The sequence below is a fragment of the Gymnogyps californianus genome, chromosome 1, assembly GCF_018139145.2.
Source record: "Gymnogyps californianus isolate 813 chromosome 1, ASM1813914v2, whole genome shotgun sequence".
In the NCBI taxonomy this organism is placed as follows: Eukaryota; Metazoa; Chordata; class Aves; order Accipitriformes; family Cathartidae; genus Gymnogyps; species Gymnogyps californianus.
The window spans coordinates 72,400,115-72,415,141 of NC_059471.1; the positions used below are offsets into that span (position 1 = coordinate 72,400,115).

The following is a 15,027-nucleotide window of genomic DNA, read 5'->3' on the forward strand; positions in this document are numbered from 1 at the left end:
ATTTTGATTTGATATCTTAATATAGGTGTATGTGCTTTTTTGTAGAACGTAGCTGAAAATATTGTCTTGACTGAGGTCTGAAGAGAAACATGAGATGTCACAGATGACTTGTAGTCAAACTGACTGTAAGGGGTTGAATTACCTAAAGGGTAATTACATTTGTTTACACTGTCAGCAAATCTGTAAGTGTTTCAGGTGAAGCGGTTGTCTCTTGTTCTCTTTGAACAGATGTGAAACAATTGTGTTTTACCAGGGTTAGATTTTGGTATTATTTTTAATGTTGAAATTACGATACCGCACAAAGACGCTGATCGTTATATTATAAGCCACACTCTGCTAGGATCAGCATAAGCGGTTATGGCTTCTTTCATATATCTTGTTAGAAATGAATGTAATTAGCTATTATGTAGTTTTAAGAAGATATTCTTGTTTATTGGTAGCAATAAAGTGTGTATATACACACACATATAAAGTAAATGATGGAAGCAAACATAATAAATGGATGCAATATGTATGCTTAATACAGGCATTTCTGCAGAAGTGTAGAATGGATTGTTTTATTTTAGTATGTTAAAAAAATGCAGTGGGAATGCTTTCTTTCAGCTAATGCGCTTTAGTCCTTCAGTGTTGCCAAGAATGCAAGCTAGATATTGACCTATCCTTTATCTTAAAAGTAAAGTGTGTTTCAGTGCTGTGATTATAACACTTGCCTAAACTGGAGCTTTGTGCTTGCTTGAGCAGTAGGTCTTCTGCATAAGATTTTAGTCAGAGTTATAGCGTGGCTTTTTAATTGGCAGTTAGTTTGAAAAAATAGTCGTGACACAATGATTTTTGTAAAAGCTGTCACTGGAAATTGTGTTCCTGTTTTTGAGGTAATACTGTGATGTTATTGTTGACCATTTCCTAGTTTCTTTTACACTGTTGTACACTTTGAGTCTTGTGCAAGACAAGTAAGAAACACCAAAGTGGACAGTTTTAGTGAAGGTTGTTTGAAGGTAACTTTTTCTGACACTGTGAAGAGTTAATGTCCAAATTACATGAATTCAATGATTTGCATACTCAGCTGAGCTCTTTTATTAATTTCTTAAACTGAACTCTTTGTGCTATGTATGTCTACAACAGACGTTGCAATAATTTTCCTTGTACAGCTTTGCTTTTTGGGAATAGAATCTATGAAGCTTTTATTTATTCCTTAGTGTTTCTATTCAGGGCTAGAGATGTGTTAAGTGCTGATTGCTTATTGTGGAACTGATTTAGCATATGATTTCAGTGACCTTTTTATATCACTTTCTCTTTAAAGAAGAAATGCCAGCAGAATTGACAGTGCTTCTTAGCACTGGGAATAAAATAAAAACCAAATAGCTGGAACTTAAAAGCTCTGAGGATTATATTCATCCATAGAGTCCTGGGCAGTCTTGTTTACTAGGCAAAGAAGTGTGAATGCTAGTTAACAGTCAGATCAGGACAAATAAATTGCAAATGTGAGATTTCTTTTATTTTTTTTTTCCATCACTGTAGCTTGCTGTTCTTTGTTTTAAAAAAGACCTTCAGCTCAAGTGCTGCCAATAACTCTTCTCAAACAAATCATGTGTTTAATTGTTCTTATTGTCTGAAGCCAATACACAGACAGAACACCATATGCTTCTGTTGACTTGACCTCCTTAGTTGCGGGTGTCTGGATTTTCTGATATATTATTCTTTTTATTCCTTGTGTCCAAAGGAACGTTCAGACCCTCTGTCAGCCCTCATCAGTGGAGATTTGAGAATGGTGTCATAGTGGGGTTTATAACTGTATAGGAATTTTTCTAAATTGTGACCTTTCTGTATTGAGCAATTTGTATATAGAGGCAAAGGTGAGCAATTGCATCTGGAGACATTTAAAACTGTTCCTGGCTGCTCTATCCAGCTATTAAAATACCCCTGAAGTAAATCATTCATCAGTTGTCACAATTCTAGTTTGGCTTCTTTGGCTTTCTGATTGCTTAGGATTGTTTTTCCTCTAGGAAAATGTTTTATTCTATAGCTTTGGGGGGGGGGGGAACCAAAACCAACAAAATCAAACCTGCCTGATGTACTGCTTCATGCTTCCATTTTGATTGGTAAGCTGCAGCATTTTTAGTGTATTTATATTAAAGATATAAAAGATGGGGGAGGAAGCGGATTCTCAGAGTCTGATCTGTTTTGTACTCCCATTTTTCTGCTTTGTTTGTATATGTGGAATCTATGAGAAAGCAGGGGAATTTACTTGTAGACATTCTTTTGAAAAATTAAATTGATTCTGAAATTTACATTTCAAAATAGGAAGGTTTTACCAGTTGATATTACAAAGGATCATATTCAGATTGCTTTAAAAATTTTAGTGAAAACAACTTCAGCTCCTGCTGCAAAGGAATGTTTAAACAAAAGTATCTGGACTGAGGTTGGATCAGGCTCTGAAAGTTTCAAAGCAAACACTTCAGACTTGTGCTAGTGCATTAGAATTGGAGAGAACAAAAAACATTATTTGTTTATACAGATCCTTGAAGTGCAAAATGTGAACAAGTTGCAATGAAAAATTAAGTAATTATAATTCTTGAGTTATTTTTAAAAAATGAAGTGAGGAAAACCTGCAGAACCTTCACTCAAAAATAAGCTGTTCTTCACAGTGAAAGCTACTTGAATAAGCATTTTTTTAAGTACTTCTAGTCTTAATAAGTACATTTCTATGTGGAAAACAAGGGCAATAAACAGTAATTCTACCGGATTGTTTTGGTAGATTGAAATACCGGATTGCTGAAATGACCTGTCAATTTGAGTAACAAGATTAGGGATAAAAGAATGAGTTGCCCACTTGTTTTCCTAAATCTTGATACAAGACCTTTTTTTGTTTGTTTCATGAAGCAGAAAATGTTTTGTCATGATTAGTAGGATATATTTTTCATATGTAAATCATCTACCTTACTTTACTGTCTTTAATTCCACAAAATAATATACTTATAAAACAATTGCATATTCTCTAATCCCTTCAAAATAAACAAATAGCTTTATGAATAGGCGTAGCTGCAAACTCTGTAGCTAAAAAGGCCCACAGGATCAAGTGTTCAAAGAGGACTGATAAAATTTGACCTTGAGCAGTTTTCTTAAGAACTTTTATTTATAGCATGTCTGTTGTTAGTATTTACAGTATACTGCTTTATTCTGTATTTGCATGGTTGATTACTTTTCTGCTTCAGATTTTATAACTCATCACAACTTGCTTATAAAAGGTTTTAATTTCACTTAAGAGCAAGGAAGCTAATTAGCTTATGGGGAGTAGTCATCCATGGTAATATATTGTAACATTTTGAGGACACCATATATCAGCTTTTAGGCAGTTTGGAGACAAAATCAGAGTCTGATTTGTAAGCACACTTGAGATTTAATTTTTGGGGGCAAATTTTGTTAAAATGTTCTTTACTCTTCACTGTTTGACATTGCTGGTTATAAATATGATTTCTGCCTGGGTACAGGTTTTGACACCTGATAATTACCTCAGCTTGTTACAATGTTTTGCCGTTTTTATAAGCCTAAATGTCACAGGTGGATTCTGGAACATCTTTAATATCTCTTTTTTGTGGACAGAGCTTTTTGGCCATGCCTGTGTGATTGGTTTGACAATTCCTCTGCTCGCTTCTCCTCCGTCGGACATTTGAGAATGCAGTGCTTTATTTGTGCCTTGTGAATATCTTCTGAGCTCCGGAGTCACTTCCAAAGGGCAATGGAAGCAATGTTTGTATTTCCTCAGTAAATGCCACTATGTATTTCTCATCTGTGCATCTTTATGTGGATGCTGGATGATGGTGCAGTGCAGTGAGAGCAGGATTTTGTATCACAGTATTGGGTTACTGTATTTACAGTTACGTTTTGCAAAACCCATGCAAAATAGGATATCTAGCCTTTGTCAAAAAAAGTGTCAGTTTTAAGATGAAGAAGAAAATTACTTAAGTGCTAGTGAGTGCTAGTAAGAATTTCTTTTGATTTACTAGAGGAATTCAGTCTGTCTTTTTTTTTGTCTGATGTCGTGGTTTAACGCCAGCTGGCAACTAAGCACCACACAGCCGCTCGCTCACTGCCCCCCGTGTCGAGATGGGGGGGAGAGAATCGGAAGGGTAAAAGTGAGAAAACTCATGGGTTGAGATAAAGACAGTTTAACAGGTAAAGCAGAAGCCACGCGCACAAGCAAAGCAAAACAAGGAATTCATTCACCACTTCCCATCGGCAGGCAGGTGTTCAGCCATTTCCAGGAAAGCAGGGCTCCATCACATGTAACAGTGACAGGAAGACAAACACCGTCACTCCCAACGTCCCCCCCTTCCTCCTTCCCCCAGCTGTATATGCTGAGCATGATGTCATATGGTATGGAATATCCCTTTGGTCAGTTGGGGTCAGCTGTCCCGGCTGTGTCCCCTCCCAGCTTCCTGTGCACCCCCAGCCTACTCGCTGGTGGGGCGGTGTGAGAAGCAGAAAAGGCCTTGACTCTGTGTAAGCACTGCTCAGCAGTAACTAAAACATCCCTGTATTATCAACACTGTTTCCAGCACAAATCCGAAACTCAGCCCCATACCAGCTACTAAGAAGAAAAATAACACTATCCCAGCCAAAACCAGCACAACTGACATTGGAAATAATTTAGTCTGCCACATATTAGCATAGCAGGATTTTAATTTAAAAGAATATCTGTTTGTGAGGGACAAAGATGACTATTTGATCAGGTAATACTACAAATGTGATAGCTTGTAAGGTACTTAGGTATTATGTATCAAGCATGGTCTAAAAAATACATGTTGTATACGTCTTTGTGGGAGTGAAGTGCAGGTCAGTGCAGGTATTGTCATGACTTACTGGATACCAGTGTACTTGATACCACGATTTCATGGATCACATAAAGCATTTAAACTGATTTTAGGGGAAGTGCAGAACTTATTTTTTTCAGCCTAAGTAGCATTCCTGTAAAAGCTATGCCAGATTGAATTGGCTGGCATGTTGACAAATCCCTAATTCATTGAAGAGTGACCTGCTCTTGCTACACCCACTGACTCTATACAAAACTCTGTGTGGAAGCTCTCTGTCCATTAAGACCTCTGTTTTGTGTCAACCTGTAAACTGATCAACATCCTGATGCAAGTGTAATGAATTAATACATGAAGCTTGTTACTGTCTCTGACCCGTGGCATGATGGTAACTACTGTGGGGTTTTTATAATGGGAGTAAATGAGTTGTGGAATAACTAATCACAAAAGTACCTGAATTAGCACTTACTACAGTGTATTCTCACAGATTTAAACATTTATTTAATGGCATTTTAATAACTCTTCAACAGTGTATACAGAAAAATGAGACATTTGCTGTGGAACCTTTAACTTGTAGCATGATTTGCTTCAGCTGAAGCCCTTTTTTTTTTTTTTTTTTTTTTTTTTTTTTTGGAGAAGGTGCAGGCTGTGTTGGTTTTGAGTGAGGGTCTAAGGAGAGGGAACCCTGGGGTTGGAAGAAGAAAACTGAAAGGTTTGTCACGAGGGTGGGCCATAAACTTAACTGTTACATGGGTGAATTTAGTACTGTTGCCAGTGAGATGCTGTTCATTTGAATAACAATTTGAATATCCCCCTCTTGGACAGAGGAAAGGTCCTGCCACATCAGGTATCTGTTCCTGCTCTTACCTGTTTTACTAATTGAATGTTTGTATAATGCTTTGTTGCCAACCAAAGCCTTCTGTCTACGTGTTGGATGGCAGTCAATTCTTCCTGTTCCTATTTAATGAACAAAGGGGGCGAGAGGTTTCAACAGTTCAGTTGGGTAAAAGCAGGAAATATAAATCAGGCCTACAATGTGGTAAAGCTAAGCCCTCTGTACTTGCCTTGCTGTCTTTTATGAGTGCCAAGTCTGTGGCTGGTTACCTTTTTCTCTGTGGGGCAGATCCATCACTTCAGGCATTTAGCTGATTTGTGGTTTGAAGGAAGACTCAACTGCCTGCTGTTGATATGGGAAGGTCATAAGGCTTTTTCTGATCTTGTTGTCTGATGCATCTGCCTTTGGAGACAAAGAGCAGTACCACCATAGAGCTCTTGAGTAAATTATAGCTTGTTTTTTTTTTTTTAAAAATACAGTCACCTTAGTTCAGTATGTTCTGTTTCCAGTTGTGGAAATGGTCTGTGATTTGACATACTTGTGAACCTGCTTAATTGATAAGATAAATAACAGCTTGCAAAGCTTTCATACTGCTTTTCATGTTGTAGATGGTGCTTCCTTAGCAGACAGTAAAAGGCTTTCCTTGAGGGAGAATGGCAATACTAACTGAGAATCGCTGAAACATTCTTGGGGTTTGTAAGAGTCTTCATGCAATTCTGTTTTCTTCTACCTCCCCTACCCCCCTCACTGCCCCCCACCCCCACCCCCCAAAAAAGCAGAGGGGGGCATATTACGTAGCAGCCACAGATCTTTTTTTTCTCTTGTAGAGAGTGGCAGAGTTTTTACTGGAGTCATAGGCTATCATAGTATGGCTGTTGCAGGCTACATGGAGTCAGAAACTTTGCAGAGATTGCCAGAAATGCAAACTTCCCTTTTTAGATGGTTTCTAACCCTTTTTCTTTGTCCACTATTTGGCCCATTTCGTGAGAGAGGCATCTCTAGAGGGTGACAAAACATCTCTGATTCTGTAATGCTTGTACCTCCCTTCCCTGGTGCAGTGTTAACAAAGATGGATGTGTATGCATATCATCTAAATACGTGCTCCTCTGTGTTCTTCTTCTGCTACTGCCTAAGATATATAAATAAAATCTTCTGAATTCTCATGTATCAATATATGTACAGCTTTGGTCAAGACTGGCCCGTACTTACATGCTGTCAACAATATTAAATTGCACCTGCAACCTCATTGGTGGATCTAAGTAGTTCTTCAGACTTCTAAATAGTGAATTGAGTATTTTCTGGTCATTGTTGCTTTAATAATACCAATATCTTGACCAGGAATCGTGTTCAACTGTGCTTTCTGTGTTTTAAGATTAATGGCAACACACACACACATATATACAGGTTTCAAAAGTGCATTGTGATTGAAGGTTAGATGCCTAGGTTCTTTCTTTGATACTAATCCATCTCCGTTTCCTTTGTGAGTGGTTTACGGTGAAACTTAAAATAGTCAGAGGCAGCAGAATTTTGCTGATTGTATAGATGTCTGTGCTCCACTCAATTTAAAAGTGCACCCGAAGTAGTTTCCGCACATAGTTTTCATATTAGAATAGAATTGACTATTTCAATTCAAGTGACCTACAACGATCATCTAGTCCAACTGCCTGACCACTTCAGGGCTGACCAAAAGTTAAAGCATGTTAAGGGCATTGTCCAAATGCCTCTGAAACACTGACAGGCTTGGGGCATTAAAAAATTTCATTTTGCTAAAAAAGTAACATGAACAAAAAACTAAGAGCTGTTGATGATTTTTAATGGCACTGAAGCTGAATAGTCATAGAATTTCTTTGGTTGTGTTTCCAAGGTATTGTTACCATTTTTTTGTTCAGTATGTGTTTCATTTGGAATTATGATACAGCGAGTGTTCTGCCAGTGCAGGTAATTTACCTGCAATTCAGACTTCTTTTGCTATTTTAGTTGAGCTGAGATAACCTGCAAAATGGTTTTGTAAATTCAAACTATACCATATTTTCTTGTTCCTTTACTTTGATGCCCTTTTTTTATCCCAAGGGAAAGCTCTTTGCTCTTAAAAATCATGTGCTGAAGTATGTAAACAGATTAGACTAGTAGTACAAAACTCAAAACTAAGAAACTAGATGTATGCTAAGATGTTCAGAAGCTCCATGTTGAGCTTAGGAAATTGGCATCTGGTTTAAAACTTCGCTTATGAGCTGTCTAAATTTGGAGCAAAAATCAGATGATGTAATCAAGACTGTCTGTGGCTAAGAGGAGAATGGACTGAGTTTGTAACTTAGGCTAATGGTGTCTTTTTGGAATGACTTTTTTTTTTTAAAACAGTTGTTTAGTAGGGGAATCATAAATAACCCAGAGAAGGAAGAGTAGGCTGAGAGCTGAGATTCCATCTCTGGTCAAAAACTTGCAAACCTTCACAGTTTGAGTTGAATTTTTAATTTTCAAAATGCTGCATCAACTTTCAAGTGAGCTTGTCTAAATTCTAGGTTCTGCATTTTTAGGAGAACATCTTGCAACAAGGGAAAAAAAGTTGAGAAAACAAACTACTGAGTGAGTTGACATAGTGTTAACTTTCCAAGAAGTGCGCAGCATCAAGCCAGCTAAAATATTTAGGTTTTAGCTTCTGGAGTTTTGCTGAAACTACTAGAGTTTAAGAGAAACTGATGAAGAATTAATGCTTTCAGTTCTCAAGTCATTTCTTAACAAGATATTTTCATTTGAAGTATGAGGGCTAGTTATTTTTATTTGATCCTTTTGGCTTCCAAAAATGGAAAAGCATCACCTTCTCATTTCAACGTAAAACAGTATATTATTCTTAAATAAAAATATGACTGTATGCTGAAACTATTGGAGACCAAATGTGTTTGATATTGGCTACAGCTGCTGTTAGAGGGATGTTTTATTTGTCAGAGAACAGATATGTTTGGGGTTCTTCCATCAGCTGTATGAGGCCAATAACTTACTGTCTGAATTCCTTCCTCTGTTTTCTTAAATTACTCTAGGTTTCAGCATAAGAAGAAGAAAAGTCATAATATTGGAGGAACAGAAACTTTTTTTAATGATGGTGACCACTGATCCCTGTGACTGTTTCCTTTATGGTTTTAGGCTCAGTATTTTTCTTTTTACTGTAACAGCAATGAAAAAAAGTGGTTTGATACTTTTTGAGAAAAAATCAATTCAATTTCTTTAGGTTTTAGAGAAACCTTGGAACAATAAAACACTTGTATGGTCAAATGTGTTTTGAAAATACAGGCTACACTGACTTTTTTGTATATACAGTGTTTACAAGTCTGCTTGTCATAGAATAGAATATTTCAGTTGGAAGGGACCTACAACAATCATCTAGTCCAACTGCCTGACCACTTCAGGGCTGACCAAAAATTAAAGCATGTTAAGGGCATTGTCTAAATACCTCTTAAACACTGACAGGCATGGGGCATCAACCACCTCTCTAGGAAGCCTGTTTCAGTGTTTGACCACCCTCTCGGTAAAGAAGTGCTTCCTAATGTCCAGTCTAAACCTCCCCTAGCACAGCTTTGAACCATTCCCACGCGTCCTGTCACTGGATAGCAGGGAGAAGAGGTCAGCATCTCCCTCTCCACATCCCCTCCTCAGGAAGCTGGAGAGAGCAGTGAGATCGCCCCGCAGCCTCCTCTTCTCCAAACTAGACAAACCCAGAGACCTCAGCTGCTCCTCATAGGACATGCCTTCCAGGCCTTTCACCGGCTTTGTTGCCCTCCTCTGGACACATTCAAGGACCTTCACATCCTTCTTAAATCGTGGGGCCCAGAACTGCACACAGCACTCAAGGTGAGGCTGCACCAACGCTGAATACAGCGGGATAATCACCTCTTTTCACTGGCTGGTTATGCTGTGTTTGATGCACCCCAGGATGTGGTTTGCCCTCTTGGCTGCCAGGGCGCACTGCTGACTCATACTGAGCCTGCTGTCAGCCAGCACCCCCAGATCCCTTTCCGCAGGGCTGCTCTCCAGCCACTCCTCTCCCAGTTTATACTTGTGCCTGGCATTACTCTGTCCTAGGTGCAGAATCTGGCATTTGTTCTTGTTAAATGTCATGCCATTGATGATTGCCCAATGCTCCAATCTATCTCGATCCCTCTGCAAGGCCTCTCCTCCCTCAAGAGAGTCAACAGCACCTCCCAGTTTGGTATCATCAGCAAACTTGCTAATGGTGCATTCAACTCCTGCATCCAGATCATTGATAAAAGTATTGAACAGAACTGGCCCTGGGACTGAGCCCTGAGGAACACCGCTGGTGACCGGTCGCCAGCCAGATGTAGCCCCATTCACTACAACCCTTTGAGCCCTGCTGTTCAGCCAGTTCTTCATCCAGTGCACTGTGAGCCTGCTTATCTCACAGTTGGACAACTTGTCCAGAAGGATGCTGTGAGGGACAGTATCAAAAGCTTTACTAAAATAAAAAAAAAAAAAAATGCATTCACCGCCTTCCCTTCATCCACTAGGCAGGTGACCTTATCATAGAAGGATATCAAATTAGTTAAACAGGACTTTCCCTTTGTGAACCCATGTTGACTGTGCCTGATGATTGCATTGTTCTTTAAATGCCTTTCAGTAGTCCCGAGTATAATCTTCTCATAATTTTTCCAGGAACTGAGGTTAGACTAACAGGTCTGTAGTTCCCTGGGTCTTCCCTCATGCCCTTTTTGTAAATTGGAATAACATTGGCTAGCTTCCAGTCACAGGGACATCCCTGGACTCCCAAGACCTTTGGTAGATGATCAAGAGGGGTCCTGCCATAACATCTGCTAGCTCCTTCAGTATTCTGGGATGAATCCTATCAGGCCCCATGGACTCGTGAACATTCAGCTGATACAGCTGGTCCCTTACAATTTCAGTCTCCACAAATGGAAAGTTCCTTGAGGTCCTCCGACTCGGAGGACTGGGCAGCCCAAGGTCTACCAGTATTATTAAAGACTGAGGCAAAAAGCGCATAGAATGCCTCTGCTTTATCTTTGTCCCTATTAGTCAGGTGACCATAATCAACAAGTACTGGTCCAGTGTTTTCTTTAGACCTACTTTTGCTATTAATGTACTTAACAAAGCCCTTATTGTTGTCAGATACAGCACTGGCCAGTTTCAACTCTGAGCTTTGGCCTTTCATCATACATACCCATTTCAGGAAGACTACTTTGAATTTCTGGAGAAGCTTCTACGGTCACTTGCAAATTTTGAATCCTTCCTCCTTGTGAGGGAAGAAGTGAAATTTAAAATATAAGTGGGATTTCTGTGTAATACAGTAACATGTTCTCCTCAAAAAGTCCTAATTTTTTGGTGAAAATAATTTGAAAGCTAAATCTTTCATATTTTGGAGGGGGTTGGGGAGGGAAAGCAAATACCAAACTTGAGCTAAGTCAAAGTTTAAATAAAAATAGATATTTAATTTTAATCTTGTAGGCTCATTCCCAAGTGATTAGAAGTCAAGAACTCTGAAAAATCAGAATATTTATAAACTCCTGATGCCTTAAGGGGCACTTACTTTTCTAAAGTCTGGGACAGATGGTGACCACTGTTGGTGGTACTATAAGAGCCTAAGAAGTATTTTCTCCTTTGCAAGTGCCTTTCAGTATGAGATGAAATTTGATGTTGCTGCTGTTGTGGTTTTTTGTTTGTTTGTTTTTAAGTAATAAGTATCTGAGCAGTTAATCAATGCTTTGAAGTACTGCGAGTATGCCAAAGATAAAACTGTTAGAAATTTAATTTGTTTTGTTTCAAAGTACAGGCAGTCATATTATAAAACAAGTACCAAAAAGCCAAATTACGTGTTAATCTCCAAATACATGAAAAGTGCTAGCTCTGGTAGCGTTAGAGATATAAATGTTTTAAATTACTTAAGTTCTTGCAAAGAATGATTTTTGCTTCATTTTGCATAAATAACTAGAAAAATACTCAGAGTAGTGGACTTAAAATATGGTTCTATTTGTAATGTTAGCATTTTCTAGTTTTACTTGACTGAATAATATTGTGACTTAACAAAAAAAATCAGTCATATATTTTTGAAGGATGAGTTTCAGGATTTTACATATCTTCTAGAGCAGCCTCCTTAACCCAGATACGTCTGGTTGAAGCAACTGTGAGAAGCTGACTATTTTCAACCAGTCAACTAGTATTTCTTAAAGGAATTCACGCTTTTGAGGTCTCAAGTACTGAGAATGGAATACCAGTACTGTTCACTGAGAGCCTCAGGACTGAACTACTTTGTAATACTTCTACTGGGAAAAAATTTACAGTGCCACAGTTGGGAACATATGTTCTCTGCTCAAAAACTGCTATGATAAGTTATGAAAATAAAAGTTTACTTCTACATATATAATTTTAAATTTCTTTAAAAGAAATTAACTAATTACCTTTTTTATTTTTGACATTATATTAATTGTAAATTAAAGGTGACTAAAAGTGTCATCTCCTCAGTAAGGGATTTTTATTGGTAGTTCTTAATACGAAACTACAGTTTTCATTTCTTCATGTGATAAAACTGCCTTTTCAGTTGGGCTCTAAGTTTCTTGTGGTTTTACGACAGAGTTTTAATTTGCTGTGGAATTACAAGGGTCCTGTAATTCCCATTTTTGTATTACCTACCTGAATTAGGGAGGTAGAAAAATCTTAATCTCTGTTTACAAGCTGACTTTAGGAATAAGATATTTCTGATTTTGCATTATGGAGTTTGCTAGGTGGAGGTGGCAGGGAACTACCGCAGTTCTCCACTCTTTGATGTATTCCTAAGTAAATTATTCCCTCTAGGCCTCCGCTGTCCCTTAGAGCACCAGAGTCATTGGAGTACTGTGCGTGATGTGCTGCTATATTGTAGTAAGTGTAGGAAGAGAAATGGTCTCTGCCAAGAATTTGTCTAAGTCAAGAGAGGAAGACCTGAGTTCATCCTACTTGAGGTGCTGGAGTCTGAACCACAGGTTCCATAGGGTTCTGACCATTTTCCCAGGAGAAAGACAGACTCTGCCACAGATGAGTTTAGCCTTTTCGAAGTAGGAAGAAGTGCTAAAGTTTGTCTGCTGTCTTGTACCACAAAGACAGACAAGAAGGAGACCTGGTGCTACAGGCTGCTTCTGAGGCTATCCACTGCTATAGAAGCCCTCAATAAAACCTTGCATGTCCTTTGGTGGCTCACCTGTTCTTCCCTGTTTAGACAGAAATTAACAAGGTTCTATATAACTTGCCATCACCCGTTCATTTTGGGGAAGGAATATCATTTGCATACTTGAGTGTGGCATCTACACTAATACAATTCTATATTTGTTCAGCTGTTAAAATGTTTTGTAACCTTACTGTAACTAGTAGACATGGTTCCAAGCAATCTTTGATATCTTTGGTTTATCATTGGCAAGTAAGAACGTCCTTCATGCCAGAAACTCCAGAAAATTTTCCTGACCTTCTCAATACTGCTGACTAAAGCACCAAGTCCTGTTTCAAATAGCAGTCTGGATTCAGTCGTCAGTGTGTAGTGTGCCTAGCACTGTATTGTGGGCCAGCATCTGTGTTCTGGGTTTGTTGGCACAAAAGCAATAGCCATTTGGTTTTAATGAAAAAAGGAAAATAAAGCTGGCAAGGGAAATGTTTTTAAGAGGTAGTGAACTATATTTTTATTTTTCTGTCTTCAAAACAGAGGGCATTTTAGCTAATTATGTTTTCTAAACATAATCAGAACAGTACATCCCAGCTACAAAAAAGAAAATAAATGTAAATTGAAAGAAGTTGGAGTAAATGCAGCATTATTAAAATGGGAAAGTTGACTGTAATTCCTTTTTTACCTCATGTGTTACTGTAATGTAGCAACAGGAAGAGATTCAAACTGCTTGCAAAACTTCTGCTTCCCTACCATTGCAATGCTAAAAGGTTAGGAATGGATAGGTAAACAACAAAAAAGATCTGTCTATGGATGACAGCTGTGTAGCTGGAATATTGATTACAAGGTATAAAGTCACTTAAGATACTCCAGTCTGTATCTGTAGATTGGCTGAAGGAGAGTCATGACGGTGACCAGGAGATTTGAGGAAATGACCAGTAGGAAGAAGGAAACGTTGAGAAACCAGAGATACTTACTTTGCTGGGTGGTAAGGGCATCGGCAACATACTAGCAAATGAGTTTGGTGTTTCTCTCTCCCTTTTGGTCTCCTTTCAAAGAACACATGTATGTATCTACATTAGCAGGAGTTTGATCAAAGTTTTGTTGTTGCAGGCACTGGCAACATCATTAAGTTAAAACTTGGATTTGAAATTGGTATGTCTGAAATATTGTCAAATTCCACTCATTCTTACAAAGTATTCAGAGGGGCTTTCAAAAGGCATAAACTGTGCTTTTATAAGGCACCGCTCCTATTCTCCTTCTTAAAAGAAAGGATTTCTTTCATCTGTTCCAGGAAAGGATTCAGAATTGCCTTGTGGTGCTGAGTAATGGGGACTCAAAGGTTGCCCCTGTCTGTGGCTACGGTGAGGGGCATACCCACCTCAAGGCCTGCTTTGCATCCCTGTCTGCTGCAGCTCACTCTTCCCTCTGAATGCTGTGTAAATGCTAAGGTCTCTAACTCAGGTGGGATTGTGCTGGGCTGTGCCCTTCTTGGTTGGATTTCAGATGCTGCATAGCTGAGCAGTCCCTGACCCTTGTTGGATCTGTCTGTAGGTGTTTTTTTCCAAAAATAACCAGAATAATCTTTTTTCTCTCTAGAAAAGTTGATTGCATATCAACGGGAATTTCATGCTTTGAAGGAACGTCTTCGTATAGCTGAGCATCGCACTCTGCAACGCTCTTCTGAGCTGAACGCTATCTTGGAGCAGTTCAGGCGTGCAGTAGCAGAAACAAATGGGAGTAAGAATGCAATGAATAATTTTTCAGGTACGTACTGTGATTGAGCTATTTTTTTATAACTCTGCAATATCAACTTCTCTTCTTATTACGATAGAATAAGAAATTAATTCCAAGAAAGCTGAATGAAACTGTTCGGTGGTGTGAATAAAGAATGTGTAATATGTTATATCTGGTGGGAATTTTTTTGGTTTTTGTTTTTTTCCAATTTCTATTCTTAATGATCCACCTACTCTTCATTCTTATGACTTTAGGGACTGAATACTTATTCCACACGTAGCTCCCAAAGTTTGGAACTTCTGGTTACTTATTTAACATGTTGAATATATTTTGACAATAATTTACATCACTTTTTAAATAGAGCTTGAGAGAAAAGGTGAGCAAACAGAAGAAATGGATGAACTTGAAGCAATTAAAATATGTTTAAAAGTTAGCTGGAAGATGTAAAAACATACAGGCTAAGGTATTGGTTAGGGTTTGTAAAATGTACAGGTAAA

At 38.4% G+C, this 15,027-nt stretch overlaps 1 protein-coding gene across 1 annotated transcript in view; it reads left to right on the forward strand.

Moving 5' to 3' along the window:
- The window catches only part of MGAT4A (alpha-1,3-mannosyl-glycoprotein 4-beta-N-acetylglucosaminyltransferase A), a 77,804-nt gene that overhangs the window by 13,940 nt on the left and 48,837 nt on the right, over window positions 1-15,027 (forward strand). Inside the window, exon 2 of the mRNA XM_050893472.1 lies at window positions 14,393-14,560. Within this exon, the coding sequence (XP_050749429.1) occupies window positions 14,393-14,560 (168 nt within the window). The remainder of the gene's footprint in view (window positions 1-14,392; window positions 14,561-15,027) is intronic.